This window comes from Amblyomma maculatum, chromosome 8 (assembly GCF_055883805.1).
Source record: "Amblyomma maculatum isolate TAMU_Amacu chromosome 8, ASM5588380v1, whole genome shotgun sequence".
Lineage (NCBI taxonomy): Eukaryota > Metazoa > Arthropoda > Arachnida > Ixodida > Ixodidae > Amblyomma > Amblyomma maculatum.
In genome coordinates this window covers 104,752,597-104,767,832 of record NC_139351.1, presented here as the reverse complement: position 1 = coordinate 104,767,832, position 15,236 = coordinate 104,752,597, and the positions used below count along the sequence as shown (strand labels likewise).

Genomic DNA, 15,236 nt, shown 5'->3' with positions numbered 1-15,236 from the left:
TACTGGAAGACCTGACTTGTGATGGAAATGCAGAGGTGAACTGCTTAACTGGTGCATGCCAAAGGACAGCACAGAAACGCAGTAAATACAAACCCATTTTATGAAAATGCAGCAAAATTGTGTCACACAATGCAGTTTCATCGACTTCGCCAAAAACTTCACAGTGCAAAAGCCCAAACAACATTAGCAAATACTCCAGATGCGAGGACTGAGAGTGCTTTATGCATAAATGAGTCTGTGGAATCGTGCTGCCACAGCATCTGAGCATTGATCATTTTCTGCATTGAGGCCTGGTGCACCACTTATGCGAGCATTCATTGCAAATATGCTTCAAGCGTTGATAGCTTGGCAGTGCACTGCATCAGCCTTGAAGTGTCTCAAAGACACACACCAGACTGGCAGACTGAAAGCGATCAGTCAATAAAGGGCTTGGCCCACACCGGTCCATTACGTGCACTTTAGCGGACAAATCTGCACAGGGGGTTACGGTACACCATGTCCAAGTCAACACGGGGTCCAACCAGGTCTCGGATGTTGTTCAACCCGCACTTTATCATGGTGGGCCTGCATACCAAGCAATTGCAGCATTACAGCACTGATCACGCTGCAGAAGAATGTGTAGATGAAACAAAGGGTCGAAGATTGCAATATAAAAAGCAGTCAAGAGATGAGATGAAATGAATTAGTATCAATACCCACCACCTCGTACCATTCAGTCTTTCCATAGTCTAACAGTGACTGAAGTGCATAGGCTTTTTGCATAGTGAGAAATGCCAACAACACAGTATGCTTGAGCAAAAAACCGGTGCAATTACCACCTGAACACCATGTCACAGCTTGATAGGATGCACATGCTTACGTGTATCATCCTTTTTTTTGTCACAAAGCCAGCACTTTTATATAGAATAAGAAGAGCCCATCATCAGGTATGTACATGCATAATTTTACACACACATTCTGCATACATACATTGCAAGGCCATTTCATTACAGGATTGCACACTAAACTGACCTTCACGTATAGATATGTATGCCAAACTGTCAACATGATAGTGCAAACCACACACTGGGGTGACAGGCAATTTCAAGTGGAAACAGCCATAAATAATCCTGTAATTTGCCTTCTAGCAAGAAAAGGGACGTCACTCAGAGGTCAGATGCACACAGGCATCAAATGAACACTGGGTTCACAGTAGCTTGCTTTCATGTTTGTGTTCAGCAGTGTAACGCTCTTTCAAAAATGGCGATGCTGGCCAAATATTTTTCTTTTGTTCCTTTTTTCTTCTTTTGCGTTTAGCCTTCTAGAACACAGGCCTGACCCAATGTGTTGCTAAAATGCCTGTCTGGCACACGATGGTGCAGCAGTCTGTGTGTGGTGCAGTTTGGCACAAAGCACTGCGATCACTGTGCAGCTAGCATAACAACCTCACACGTCAACAGCCATCAGTTGGCTGCATGCCACTCTCTTGGAAAGTTGGGCAGCTCATGGAATGCCAGCTACATGCATTCATTAAACACCAAAAATAAAAGAAGGCCACTTCTCAACTTTACGGCCACTTCAAAACAAAAATCACTTTCATCAGTTTCTGAAACACCTGTAAACACCAATACAAGACTCGCTCTAGTGTTCAAAGTAATGATGCCCAAAGATAAAATTGCTTAATTAGGGAGTATATACAAAATGTCTGCCTTTCTATACAATCCGCCTGCAGTGACCATACTGACTTACCTCTCGCAGGGTTTAAAATAACCTATAAACAGTTAAAAATAATACCCGGTGTACATATATGTGTGTGTTAAAAATAATACCCGGTGTACATATATGTGTGTGTGTGTGTGTGTGTAAGCGGAAATCAGGGGCTTGTTATGATTCATGAAGGAAAGAAGCCAACATACATCATTTTAATTATCGTTTACCCTGAACTGATTACAATTGTATTCAGGTCAATTGCAAAACTAAAAATTAAAAATAAAAATCGCCTATGCTCTCCTTGGCCTCACCGACTGTTGACCGTGCTGAATGCCGCCCCACTCACCTCTCAAGCGAAAGCCCCCAGGCAATGCAGCGCACGTCAGGTGGCAGTCCCATGGGCAAAAGCATCTCGGGCCGGAAGAGCCCCGAGTTGCCCACCTCGACCCAACGGTCGAGGCCCGGGTGGAAGGCGAACACCTCCATGGAGGGCTCCGTGTAGGGGTTGTAGGCTGGCTTGAAGCGCACCCGCTCCATGCCTAGGCGCGCAAAGAAGCCCCCAATGAGGGCCTGCAGGTGGCCCAACGTCAGACCACGGTCGGCCACCAGGCCTTCCACCTGGCAGAACTCGGCCAGGTGTGTGGCATCTAGCGTCTCGTTGCGGAACACCCGGTCAATGCTGAACAGCTTGCAGGGCTGGAAGGGCTGCTGGGCAGCCAGCGCATGCAGCATGCGGGCACTCACGGCCGTCGTGTGGGTGCGCAGAAGGTTCTTGCGTGCCTCACTCTCCAGCCACGGACCCTGGTAGCCAAGGGAGCCATGGCCACCCTCGGCATGCACCCGCCGGACGGCCTCTACATACTCTGGCTCGGGCAGCTGCCGACATTCCCTGGGCTCTGCAATGCAATGCGCCCTCAGGCAGATGATGACTTGGTCTCAGACCATAACCAAACTATGTGTCACCCATGTACACTTAACAGCAGGTGCTTAGAGGAGGCATGAGGCTGGGAAAAAATTTACTGCAGAGCTTCCTTACAACCCAGTTGCCTAGCATCATTACAGTGAGTGGAGCATATGGTTCTTGCTGCACTTAACGAATATTTAACTAATTAGCATCAGGATACCAAAATAAATTTCCTTCATCACACACTAGCATTGTAAACTTTAAATGACCAATGGTAGCAAAGCGATGAGCTGGGATTTGACTATGCTGCTCCTTACATCCAGCTTATCTTTCATAGAGCCACAAACCAAAATTGATAGATAAACAGTAGCTAACTGTTCCTCTTAGCACACCTTTATCATCAGTTTCCTGCACTGGCGACACTGCCTGTGTTTTTCATAGCTCCTTACATATTGAATAAATCATCTAGCAAGAGCCAGAACTGAATCTCTATTAATTCAATCTGAAAGAATAATTATTGGGTGCGAGGACATTCCATGGCGCCACAGTTCGATACCACTCCTGCAGCGATAGGAAGGTCATCACATTTGCTGCTCTCCTACTTTGTAATGTACCTCAGGCTCTTCAGTTCTCGTGTTTCTGGCTATGTGGTCCTGTTAACACACTGCCCGAGACACTAAATAAAATTTTTTGGTGAGAAAATGCCTCAAAGCTGTTGCAGAAAAATGTGGTGTGTTTTATATGCCACTAAAACGATGCACTGATGACCGTTCCGCAGACCAGTCAGTGCATGTGTAGCTGCCGTTATGGACAATACCGAAGCAGTTACGGCAATGAAAAAAGTTACGAGGGTCATCAGGCCACTAAGCCCCACCGAGAAGAGAATTTCGACGCCCAAGGTGAGGAGATATGCAGATGCTCTGCAGTACAAATCAAATATGGGCATGTAGGTTTAAGGTGGCGGTTCCACGGTCGCCATCTTGGATGTAGTTCAGATTCTGCCACCAGGCTACGCCACTAATCCATGAGTGAGGAACTGAGTACCCAGCCCTCTCAACTTGCGCTGCCTGAACGCTTTTCTTGTGTTGCTGCGCGGACTTTCAAAAGTTTTTATGGCTCCACAGCAGTGTCAAGGCAGAGAAGGGGAGGGGTTTTGTCCCCGTCCTGCGCAGCATGGGCTGCCCCATTGAACTCCCCTCTTCAACCCACCGCACCACTACTCCGAACAATACGCTCCCCGACAATGAGTCAAGAGCCTTCCCTCTCTTGCCTATACTTCGTCTCACAAGTCTCACAAGATGTTTGCAGCACAGCGAAAGGCAGAGGCACCCCAGCCGGTCCAACCAGGATCAGGCGTACAATAGGCAATTGTGCTCCTAAGCGCCTCTCGCCCCCTCAAATTGGCGGGGTGACAGTACGAACACAATTCTCTATTATAGTGCGCACGGGCGAGAGGCACTTAGGAGCACAATTGAAAGGGCTCCTCTGCCTTTCCCAGGGCTGCAGATATCTTGTGAGACGAAGTATAGTTACCGCTGTAGAGCCACAAACCCGATTGCTCTTACCCGCCGAGCGTGGGGTGTTGGACTAGGCTGCAGTAGGCTAGCTTGACTGAACACAAAACAGGGTGTCAACATGATTGCACAGTGCAATCTTAGTACGAGTGAAAAGGAAAAGCGAATTGCATTATTTCTGCAGACTTCGTCAATGAACCTTAGTTGAATTCGGCGCCTGTCTTTTGTTCTTTTGATCCTCGTCTTTTGGGCTATACAATCGAGTGATCATTAGCGAGCTTTAGAATACGGCGATCCTATCCGTTAGTGGGATAGAGTAATAGCGGAGCGTGTGCACAATAATAGAGAATTGTGCTCCTACTGTCACCCCCGCTATTACCCTGTCCCCCTAAGCGGTAGGGGTACCATATTCTAAACCTCCCTATTGTTGATGCCATAGATATAGTAGGGATCGGAACACTCCTTGACTGGAGTGGAAGCTGCCAGCTCTTGCGGTCAACAGAAATTTGCTTTATCAAACGTGATTACAAATATGATAATGTGGCTATAATTAGCTGAACTTCAGTCAACAATCGCCCTTGTTTATTTTTTGTTCGTGCTTGTCCAATCTTCGAAACTAGACCTGGTAAGTTACAATGTGCAAATAAGTGAATGATTGCTAATTTTTTCCTTTTGAGATGAATCGATATTTCGAAATAGATGTGAAATCCACCAAGAGGCTATGTATCGCGCAGGAGGCCGGCATGTATTCATGTTCTCTTCGGCATTGAGGAGGCGCATTCACACTAAACTATGTGGGAAATGGGGGAAGGGGAGAGGGGGTTGTAAAGGAATGTTGCCAGAAGAAAGGGCCTAACAGGGACAGTTTTGTAGGCGCTTATGGCGGCCACTTCCCCACTGCCAATTGGATGCTCCACAGAGTCCTCATTGTATTTATTCGCTCGCGCGTGCGCGCGTGTGTGTGTGTGTGTGTGTGTGTGTGTGTGCGTGTGTGTGTGTGCGTGTGTGTGTGTGTGCAATTAAAGGAACACACTATTTTCAGTCAATTAGTATAAAATTTTAACAATCAGTCTCCTGGAAACATTTTTCTCCGGCAGAATTTCACTCGACACTGAAATCTGATGTGAAAAGTAGCATGCTATGGAAGACGCTGACCTGTCCTGCTGCAGCTTCCCGTGATGATGAATGCGCTTTCTGAACCAGTATATTGGATGGACTACTGTTCATTATTAGCTTGGAGCCTGACTTTATTGTACTCATTTCACAGGGCACACACACGTATGCAACAAGTATACTGTTGAGCCCGCCTTTCGGCTTCATGTGTTGGTAGTAAATAATTTCGTGATGTGGCACTTACTTGTACATTCACACATTTGCAACATAATAATCAGAGTCCAACTTTTACTCCATGCAAGAGCGCCGATGCTTACCAAATGTTTTCCTGCAAACGCCAAACGATTAGACGCAGCGATCAGATCGCGTTCTGTCAGATTTGGCATGCGCTATAATTTGTGACTTTTATCATACCAATGCAGTACAGTGGTTTTACTTCATGTGGTCAAACGGAAGCACGTTCATTGTATGCTCCGAAATTTTCACATGCTTCTATGTCAGTTTTGGGAACATGATCAGACCGCTTTCAGAGCACAGGAAGTCGAGTTGCTTCAAAACAAGGTTCAAATATAAAGTCAACAAATTGGGCGTTGAGACGGTGGGTGAGTGGACGCCTGGGTGACACGGTATCTACCTTACTCGAGATAAGGGCCCCATTCTTCTGCCTGCCGACGGGCTTTTAGAGCGTTAGCTCTGTTGCTCACTTGCATGAGTGGCGCGTTTTTCTAAGAATCGTAAACAGTGCTAGCAATATCGCCGTCTTCATTGTGCCTGGGCAAACCAGACCGAACGCTCCATGCCCCCGGCCACAGCGGCAAAGCGCGGTAGCGGGCGATGCTACGGTTTACCCTAGACGCCGTAATGCTTCGGACAATCCGCGGTATATCCCCCTTCACGAAGCGGAATTAGCTGGGAAGAGGACGGGACATCATGCACGTATAAAATAAATAAAATAAGCGCAAATAAAAGCATCAAACGGGAAACCAATTCAGTGTTTTCTCTCATAAATATATATATATATGTATATATATATAGGGCCACTGATCAAGTCAAAGTATTTGAAGAAGATATAAACGAATGCTTTATGTTTGATTTATCCATTGTGAACAACGAAGCTGTAGGGCTTCCGAAACGTTAGTACGTTTTCATGAAACTTTGACTTGGTCAGTGACCCTGTATATTTTTTTATGCCACCACCTGATCAACTGCATTTCGTCGAACTCTTGATTACAGTGGTTTCTCTCATTTGAGCTAAAGCTCGACATTCGGTTCAGCACCGTTGAGCCTCATCGTTTTTTTTTTTTTTCTTTTTGATTTTTAGTGAAGGGAATGACGGAAACGCAGTGGCAAAACCCGATTCAACATTACATTTTTGTATTGAAGAAGCTTCACATGGCTGTTTCCTACTTGCCCATTCACCGAAAACATCCCCGGCAGCTACTGCGGCACGTTACCTTTACTACCATCACCGGAACACAACATTCCGAAAAAAAAAAAAAAAAAAAACATGACTGAAACGCTGGTGATTACCTTCGGCCGCCCACTACATCATTTTTTCTCCTTTTCTTTGGAGCCTGCACTGCTTGCGCTATATAGGAAATTCAGTGGGAAGGTTGAAGAGGCATGCTTGTGCATGTTCAGGTTTTCAAGTTGCACTTGGCAGACTGTCGAAACATTTTATCTGTACCAGTAAAGTGGCAGAGAGTACAAGTATTCGTGCAATTTCTCCTAGGGAGACGCTCTCTGAAATTATATTATATTAATTAATGCAGTGCTATAGTTCCGTGCCCCTACTATTCATTTTAGCGTAGAAAGAGGAAGATATTTTTTCTTTTTGCCACTGAAAAAAAAAAAAAAACTCTAAATTCCACACCCTCACAACATATGCTAACACCGCGAACATCTGAAGATAGCTTTGTGGCGGAGCTAAGACGAGGAATAACCAGCTCCGACAGCGTTCGGGTTCGAACTGTTTTTTTTTTTTTTTTTCGCTGCTTGCACTGAGATGCTTAGTGCCAAATTCTTATTTGTCCAGCGCCGTGCCGTTGTTTGTGATAAAAGCGCGGCGCGAGGGACGCTACAAGACTACAAAACAAAACCAGAAAAAAAAAATTCAATGCCTCCGGCACGGTTATACCTTGCTGAGTAAGTAGCTAGATGACACATTCAGTACACAATGGGGCGACATGTTTCCCAGCAAGTTTTAAATAAAGTGCAACAACAGAGGCAGTGAGACAAGCGTTTATTGAAGTCGGTACGAAAATTAGGTCGGTGCCTCTCCACAGAACAGCTTTACTGCGCTGTAACAGGTCCCCTGCTGACAAAGCAGATTTAGCTCCTAATCTCGACGCTGCAAATAACCGAGTTGGGTTGAGAGTTTATTTATTTAAAGTTTATTAATTTCATACATACATGCAACAAAAATGGATGCAGTAAGAGTTGTACAGGAGGTCCCGTAGTACAGACTGTCGGGGGGACCTCCAAGAACAAAGCAAGTGAGGTAGAAATGTAAAAAAATGGGAAGCAGTGTAACAAGTAGTTGGATACACTTCGCTCAGCGATATCAAATCAAGCTGATCACAAGGTAAAGCATATGCTTGCTTTATCAGCATGCTGTGGTACAGAACTCTCTCTGCTAGCTTGACATGAGCAAGGGTAGTTAGCATATGTGTCGCTATTTTAGCCAGGAGGTGTGATCCTGAATGAAAACAACCAGACAAGATGACAAAAAAAGATCGAAGCATAGAGGGGCTTTATTCTGAAACGGTATATATTGTAACGGTGCAGGCTCGGTAAATAGACGCATACGGCGTTGACTCACACAGACGCAGCCACGGAGACAGTCACTCCCGAACACCGGCTTCATTCTTGTCTTCCTTCTATCTATCCACGCGATCACCCCCCCCCCCCCACTCGCGCTAGCACCGCGCTTCCTCTTCTTCAATACCGTAACATATTTCCACCGGATAGGGGAGGGGGGGGAGGGGTAGAGGGACAGGGAACTAACTGTGTCCGACCACACACACACACGAAAACACATACTACACAGGCAATGGACGATAAGATAACACACAAGGCCACACCAACACACAAATCGAAAATCACCAAAACAAAAACGCAGTCCAATAAGACCGTAGAGGCCACTCAAAGCTCAAAATTTCTTCACGTGATACCATCCCGCGGTAACGGCCGCTCTCTCCAGTGTGCGGAGGCCGCGCGAGGGTACTCAGGTTCCAATTTTACGCAGTGCTTACAGCACGGCGCATCGAAGTTGATGAGCGGGCCGCGTGCGTTGTTGACCACCTGGTCAAAGTAGGACCAAATGAGCATGAAGACGTTCCGCTGAACGATGACTCTCATGGCCTCAATGTCCACCTCTGTTAGCGTGGACGCCGTGTCCGGCTCGACCTTCGGCTTCTTGGGCTTGCTCTCGTTCTCCTATTCACCCTCCTTGCTCGATGACGAGCCCTCATCCTTTGTATCCACTTTCATGGACTGATCTCCCTGGTCACTCTCACCACATGCTGTACTCTCCGGCCTTGGTCTCGTCCTTGGTTTCTCCCTCGATGCCTTCAGTTTTCGTGGACTCATGTACCTCAGGCGCCAGCTTGGACTTGCCCACATCCAGAGTCGGTTCTTTCATCTCGGTGTGTCCACTGAGTGCCAGGTCTATGTAAGCACATGAGACCTTCCCTGTTACCACGAGGATGAAAACCAAAACTGCTATCCCAGACTTCGTCATGGCATATCGATTTTTTGGACGCTTCGCTCTCCAGGTGCACATCTGCCCAGGCGAGTGTTGATCTCGGTGAGCTGCTGCAAGTGCTCCCCATCTGAAGTGGACGAACCGTCCTACTGTGCGAGGTGGCCGCCCATACCACGCCGTAGCTGTTGCTTCTTGAGCCATTCCCGCAGCTCCCTCTCAAAGCACACCAGCCACCTTGATTGCCGGTAACAATCGTTCCAGCAGCTCCCGCTCCTTGTGCTCACCCTCGGCCAACAACCTCTCTTCCAAGCTCTTCATTTCCCTTTCGTGCCTGGTCTTCAGCGTCTCCAGTTCCATGCTGAACGCCTTGGCTTGGGCTTTATTTTATTGTCCGTGTGCCCGCATGGCCTCTTCCTTAGTCTTTTTCGCTGAGTCCATCTGCCGGTCGGCCTCCTGGAGGTCTGCCTCAAGTTCTTGCGAAGCATCAGGGCTGCCGACTGCTGCTTCCGTTCCGGTCGGCCAGCTCCTTCAATCAGACGGCCTCTTGGTCGCGGAGTCTATATGTTTCGGCTTCCCATGAACGCGGCAGCCGACACGCCAACGTATAATGTTTAGGCCTTGTCGTCAGCCTTAGGTCCTTCATGCGACATCGCACTTCTTCCTCTCTTGTTAGCTTTTTCCCTGGCCTCAATGGCCCTCCTATTCCATTCCGGGCGGCGCACGTCCATGGAGCGAGCGAGGCGGGAGTCTACAATTTCTGGAAGAACGCAGTCCTTATAAAAACGAACCAGAAATGGCTCCATTTTTTTTGTCCAGAAAGCGTCGTCTCGGTGTACTTCTTGTACATGTATCCCTTTCGTTGTGTACACCACAAAGTCACAGACATCCCTTCTGGTAACATGAAGCTGGCCTTGCACTTGGTAAAAATACCTGTGTGACCGTTTCAGCACTGGATCTCCGTCTTTCTTCTTGTCTGCGAACTTCCGTGCCGCTTCCAGGGGTTGGTCATCCTTTGCAGTGAACGGGCATTTGACCTCCACGATTCGTTCGTCGCCAACTATACCATCAGGGGAAGCTGCCAGAAATCCGTACTCAAGGTCAACAAAGAGCCCACACGGTTGAACGTCTCTTTTCATTTCGGCTGCATACAACTGGAGTGCAACGCTCTCATGCTGCTTACCGTGTTGCGTGGCAGAACTTGTGAAGCTCTTTGGATCGAGAATGGTCTTGACCAGTGCGTCACAGGGTGTTGAGTCCTTTCTAACGCAGACAGCGTGGAAATTAGAAGCAGTGAGGCGAAGCCTTCTTTCCTCGAACCAATTTGAACTGTCTGCCTGCCCGCGTGTTTGCGCCTCAATTCGTGCACAGCCGTCCTTATCAACCTGGAGTTCTTTCAGTTGTGCTTCTGCTCTCTCAGCAAACTGTTCAGGTGGCAGGTCCGGCTTCATACAGTTTGCCCCATAGTGAGGTGATGAGGTACTGTCGGCACGGACCCTCTGATTATGCTGGCTGTCAAAAAGTCGCCTTTTTCGCGGCAATCTTTTGCCTTTTTCAGTCACTTTCCTGCCGGCATACTTCTTGTAGACAACACCGGGGCTCTTGCAACTTATTGCTTTGCTAGTTTTTCCGTGCCACTGAGGCCCCAACTGGAAGCTTAGCCCAGCAGCTTGGCAACGATGCTCATAGGAGCCCTTCTGGCATCGGTTAACCTGCTTGCCACCACAAAGCTTCGCAACAAGAGACATGAGGGCTTCAGCAAGGTTGCTTGTATCGTCAGTGATGAGACGGTCAGCTTTTTCCGAAATACTGTTGGCAGCAGTCATTATCTTGGTTCTCAGCATGACAGGGAGCGTCTCGAATAAGTTTTCTCCCTTGCTTCGGTCACAGAAGTAACTCCTACAGCCATCATGGCACCCAAACACGTGTTTTGGACCATTTCTCAGGTCAGCGGCTAAATCTCGAACAAGCTTTCTTACATCACCTGGACATTCTCGCAGCAATTCGGCATAGTGACTGACAGCCTTGCGTGCCCCGTTCTTTATCCGCTTTATTCTCGGACCCGATAGCATGGGCCGGCCACCTTTGCTCTCCTTGGCAATAGCATACAGACGGGAAGTGTAGCACTTCACCGCATGGTTTGCACATTCGTGCTTTCGGACAAAACGGCCGTAGCTAACCTTCGATTGAATCTGGTGGTATACAGATGAGTCACCGTCGCCTATAAAGGTGCGGTATTGAACGCCGTGCATCTCCATGCTTCGCTGAAATCCTTCAACTAGGACATCCGCCTCCATGGCTCCTGAGCTTTGATCCCAGTTTCTGTAGCACGTGTGCTCTTTTGCCTCTACGTTTTTCCTGGCATAGAACTCGCAAGTGCTGCACAGCTTATTCCTCACACCTAAGTAGAGGAGCCTTTTTGTGCGCTTACCGATGATGACGGCCACGCCAGAATTTGCAGAATACCGGTGGCCATGGCTCCTGTGGGACCAGCCACCATCAACTACCACGGTGATGTTTGGGGTGCAGTCATCCTCGCAGAAATCACAAGCTTCTTGGGCCAGCCGCTTTTCCTCCTTGCCAGCTTCGATCATTAGACCCAGGAGCACTTCTTTCCATTGCTGAAAGAAAATAGAGCATACGTGAAGCTGTTACTGTTCCCAACAGATTCAAAGTTGCTTCGCCACTTGCAAATGCCAACATTGTATTTTGCTTAGCACATAGAAACGAGTATGCCCTAATGAAACTTCTGACGACATTGTCCTTCAAAATTCAGCTTTTCACTATTGTATGCATGATAAACTTTAAATAAATGTAACGCCCCTTAGCTGCATGTAAGAACAAATGAGTTCGTAAGAAAAAAAAATCAAACCATGTCATAATAATAACTGGATTCACGAACGTCTCTTTCTCCCACTCTTTTCGTGAAAAAAAAAAAAAACTATAGTTGCACCCAGAATTTGAGATAGCGAAAATAACATGAGCGGGGATTTTCGGAGGCTTCAAGGAGCTTCGACAATTCCTAATAAGAAGTGACAAAAAAAGAAAAAGGAACCGACACGTTCTATAAATAAAAGGCGCAGGATAAATACAACTTCTGTTCATGTAGGGTATACTGATATTCAAAGTATGCATGCAGGATCTGCGCCCATGGTCCTGTACATTGTTTGCGCTAATACCGATTGAGTGGATTCGTGTATTCGAGCAAAGCCTTAGTAAGAGTCGCGTATTCAACGTGGGACCATATGTTCAGTTCAAACGAATGCATGTTATGCTGTATACAGCCTGAAACATACATTATCCATCTAGACTTTGGCAATTTCAATCGCAACTTTTGAAATAATTTATAGTACTTCATCTCTATTTGATATTCCTTCAACTAATTTCCTTCATGTTATATTCATTTCTGTCCATTTCCTATGCACAGCTTCAAAATGCAGCTTTCTTGTACAGCAAACGCTTTTTCATCAAGATGGCCGTCTAAATTTGTGCAGCTCTGTTTTCTGCTATTCTATGCCTTGTACTCTGTTGGCGTGTGGCGGGTAGTAGGGCTGCGTTTCACAATTCAACAGAGTCAGTGGATTGACAGAGTTGTACCTAATCCCTTTACTGCGGCACCGTGAAGTAAGGTGGCGCGACATTATTCAGGCTCTGTACGTTTTCAGGGTTGCGCGCTATGTTTGACCTCAAAACTAATACCGGCTGGGAGGCCGTGGAAGTTTTTTTCTGCTCAAAGAAGCTGACTTCCAGAGTTTGCAAAAGGTCCAAAGTTACACCCGCCTGTCTGTCTCTCATGTGTGTGTGTGTGTGTGTGTGTGTGTGTGTGTGTGTGTGTGTGTGTGTGTGTGTGTGTGTGTGTGTTGGGGGTGAGGAAAGTATAATTAGAAATAAGGAGATTTAAAATAGGGTAATAGCGGCTCGACAGTGTGCACAAGAGGGGGGAGGGGGGATTGCCGAGACGAATGGGCGAGGAGTGTGGCTATATAATTTTGCCCGCGATGTTTCAGCGCAGCTACCAACTATTGCCCAAAACAAGTCTTTGCCGCCATTCTGCAGGAATATATGCTGTACAGGGAACTGACATGTAGGCTATGCAACTGGTGTATAAAGTAGGCAAAAACAAAAAGGGCGGGAAGCAAGTGCACGCAAGGAAACATTCCAGGCTACACATAAAAATTCTCATAGAAACAGAATTTGGCACCATGCTCATACCTTTCCAAGTGCCTCCTCTCGACGCAGGAACGTTCCCTTGCCCATGGCAGGAATCTCCATGAGAGACATTGCCTCCTCCAGATGCGAGTGGCCAGATCCGATGCTCGTGAATGCCCATACAGCAGCATCGTTTATGCCAACAGCCGTCTTCTCTGTGAGCGGCGTTGGCTCCACAATAGGGTCTGTAGTCACTCTTCTGAGCTCGTGGCATCCATTGCACCGGAATTTGAACTCTGACCACATGCCAATCCTTCGTTCCTCTTGATACTCAAAGCGCCCTCCCTCAGAACGAGGACAGCGGTGGTCGCCAAGCGCCTGTACAGATTTTATAAAGTGGTCTACAGACACAACTCTTCTTCCAGGTATGCCTCCGTGCTGCGCTGTCTGGCAGCTGAAGTCCCTTTGAACAGCAAGATCTGGCAAAGACTCCTGAATTCCAAGGTCATCCCAGTAATCAGTCATTGTGACGTCACAGCTGGTATTACTAGGCGTAGGTTGTGGCGGCGGGCATTTTGATGCTTTTGATTTCGGGCTGTCATTCATCTGCAGCAATGCATGTTTTCTGTAAAACAATGTGAGGAGTGAAACAAAAACATTATTGAACGAGGGCACCTATGCTGCTGCAAGCAGAAGCGAGGGTAAAAAATAAAGTTGACAAGAAATGCAATTTTAGTAAACCTCATGTGCATTCTACATTATTGAACGAGGGCACCTATGCTGCTGCAAGCAGAAGCGAGGGTAAAAAAGAAATTTAACAAGAAAAGCAATTTTCGTAAACCTCATGTGCATTCAAATGACAGGGCTTCACTGTGTTAGTATGAGGCTTCTTCAACACGGCGTAGAAAAGAAAATGGAAAAAGGAACGGCAAGAAAAGCAAGTAAATGGTTATCTTATCAACGCTGAGAGACACAGACCAATTATCTGTAAATAATGTGCACTAGCGTTGAAAATCTATTCAGTTGGTATGCGTTCATAATAACCACGCATTGAAGACAGAACGCAGAAGAGGAAAAAAAAAGGCTTACCTCCAACGGGCTGTAGCAGCAAGTTGGGCCCTTCCTCGACGAGCCTTCAGACCTTTCTTCCTAACCGGAGGCTGGTTATGGTGTTTAGCCATGATGCGATCGAGGTTCGAGGGCCTAGTCTTCACCGCAGGCTGGTCAGGAGCAGACGAGAGACGAGAATATAGCTGAGCGGGGATAGCTGACCTGAGTGAACTGATGGTGGATACAATTCCACATTTTATACTGTTGGTTGTCCCCAGCTAGGGAACTGGGGAAAAAGAGTTCATGTTGAGCAGACCAATCAGGGAGACACTTATGAGAATTCGAGGTGCCGCCCACTGCCGACGGTGGTAATTGAGCCTCCTCGCACAACTTCATGTGGCGAAGGTGAACATCCTTGGTGGCGATGGCGATTATTAGCTGGCGGTGGAAAGGCAGTATTGAGTTGAAACAGCTCCGAATTCCGAGCAGTCTGCCCCTGGCAAAGGCCACTTTTCCACGGCATCTAATTCTCGGAATTTCGTGGGCACTCCAGTAATAATTGGGAGTAATTACTTACTGGCATTCACCCAAGCGCAGCCATAAGACTACAAAGGAAAGCTATTCCCACTTCCAGTTATTGATCCATTCACTCTCGCCCTACCATATGATCTGCTGACAGTCCTGGTTAGCTCAGTTTAGTAGATTGGAGAGTTGGGCCAGTTGGTACATAATGGTAAGGATTGCGCTTCTCTCTTTGTCTGCGTCTTTCCGCTGGTCTGCGTCTTTCCAATAGCTCAGTAGTTAGAGCAATTGCCCAGGAAAGGCGGGGGTCTCGGGTTCTATCCCCGGACCAGGACCATTTTTTCTTTCACTACGAAGTTTCCGAGAAAGCTTTCCTTTGTAGCCATATGGCTGTGCTTGGGTGGATGCCTATAAGTAATAACTCCCTTATTACAAACCTACTCCGTCTTGGAAGATTCCCGAAAATATTTGGGCACTCCCGTCGGCGAAAAGCTGCGTGCATTTGCTCTCACAAACAATAGGAAAAACTTTCTCATGGTAACCCCTGTGTGCGTCAGGCGGGTAATTATAGAATAATGGGTCGCTTCCCGGG

At 47.1% G+C, this 15,236-nt stretch overlaps 2 protein-coding genes across 2 annotated transcripts in view; both read right to left on the bottom strand.

The window, feature by feature from the left end:
* Positions 1-78: 78 nt before the first annotated feature.
* The window catches only part of alpha-PheRS (phenylalanine--tRNA ligase alpha subunit), a 30,977-nt gene continuing 15,819 nt past the window's right edge, over positions 79-15,236 (bottom strand). Inside the window, exons 5-6 of the mRNA XM_084577090.1 lie at positions 2,036-2,585; positions 79-564 (exon numbers count right to left, since the gene is read on the bottom strand). Coding sequence (XP_084433216.1) covers positions 459-564; positions 2,036-2,585 — 656 coding nt within the window. The 3' untranslated portion in view covers positions 79-458. The remainder of the gene's footprint in view (positions 565-2,035; positions 2,586-15,236) is intronic.
* On the bottom strand, positions 9,108-14,521 carry LOC146182092 (uncharacterized). Its single transcript, XM_084575601.1, has 3 exons — positions 14,162-14,521; positions 13,136-13,697; positions 9,108-11,544 (listed from the first exon to the last, which is right to left on the bottom strand). Exons 1-3 carry the CDS (start codon positions 14,251-14,253, stop codon positions 9,538-9,540), a joined length of 2,661 nt encoding a protein of 886 aa, XP_084431727.1. The 5' UTR covers positions 14,254-14,521; the 3' UTR covers positions 9,108-9,537.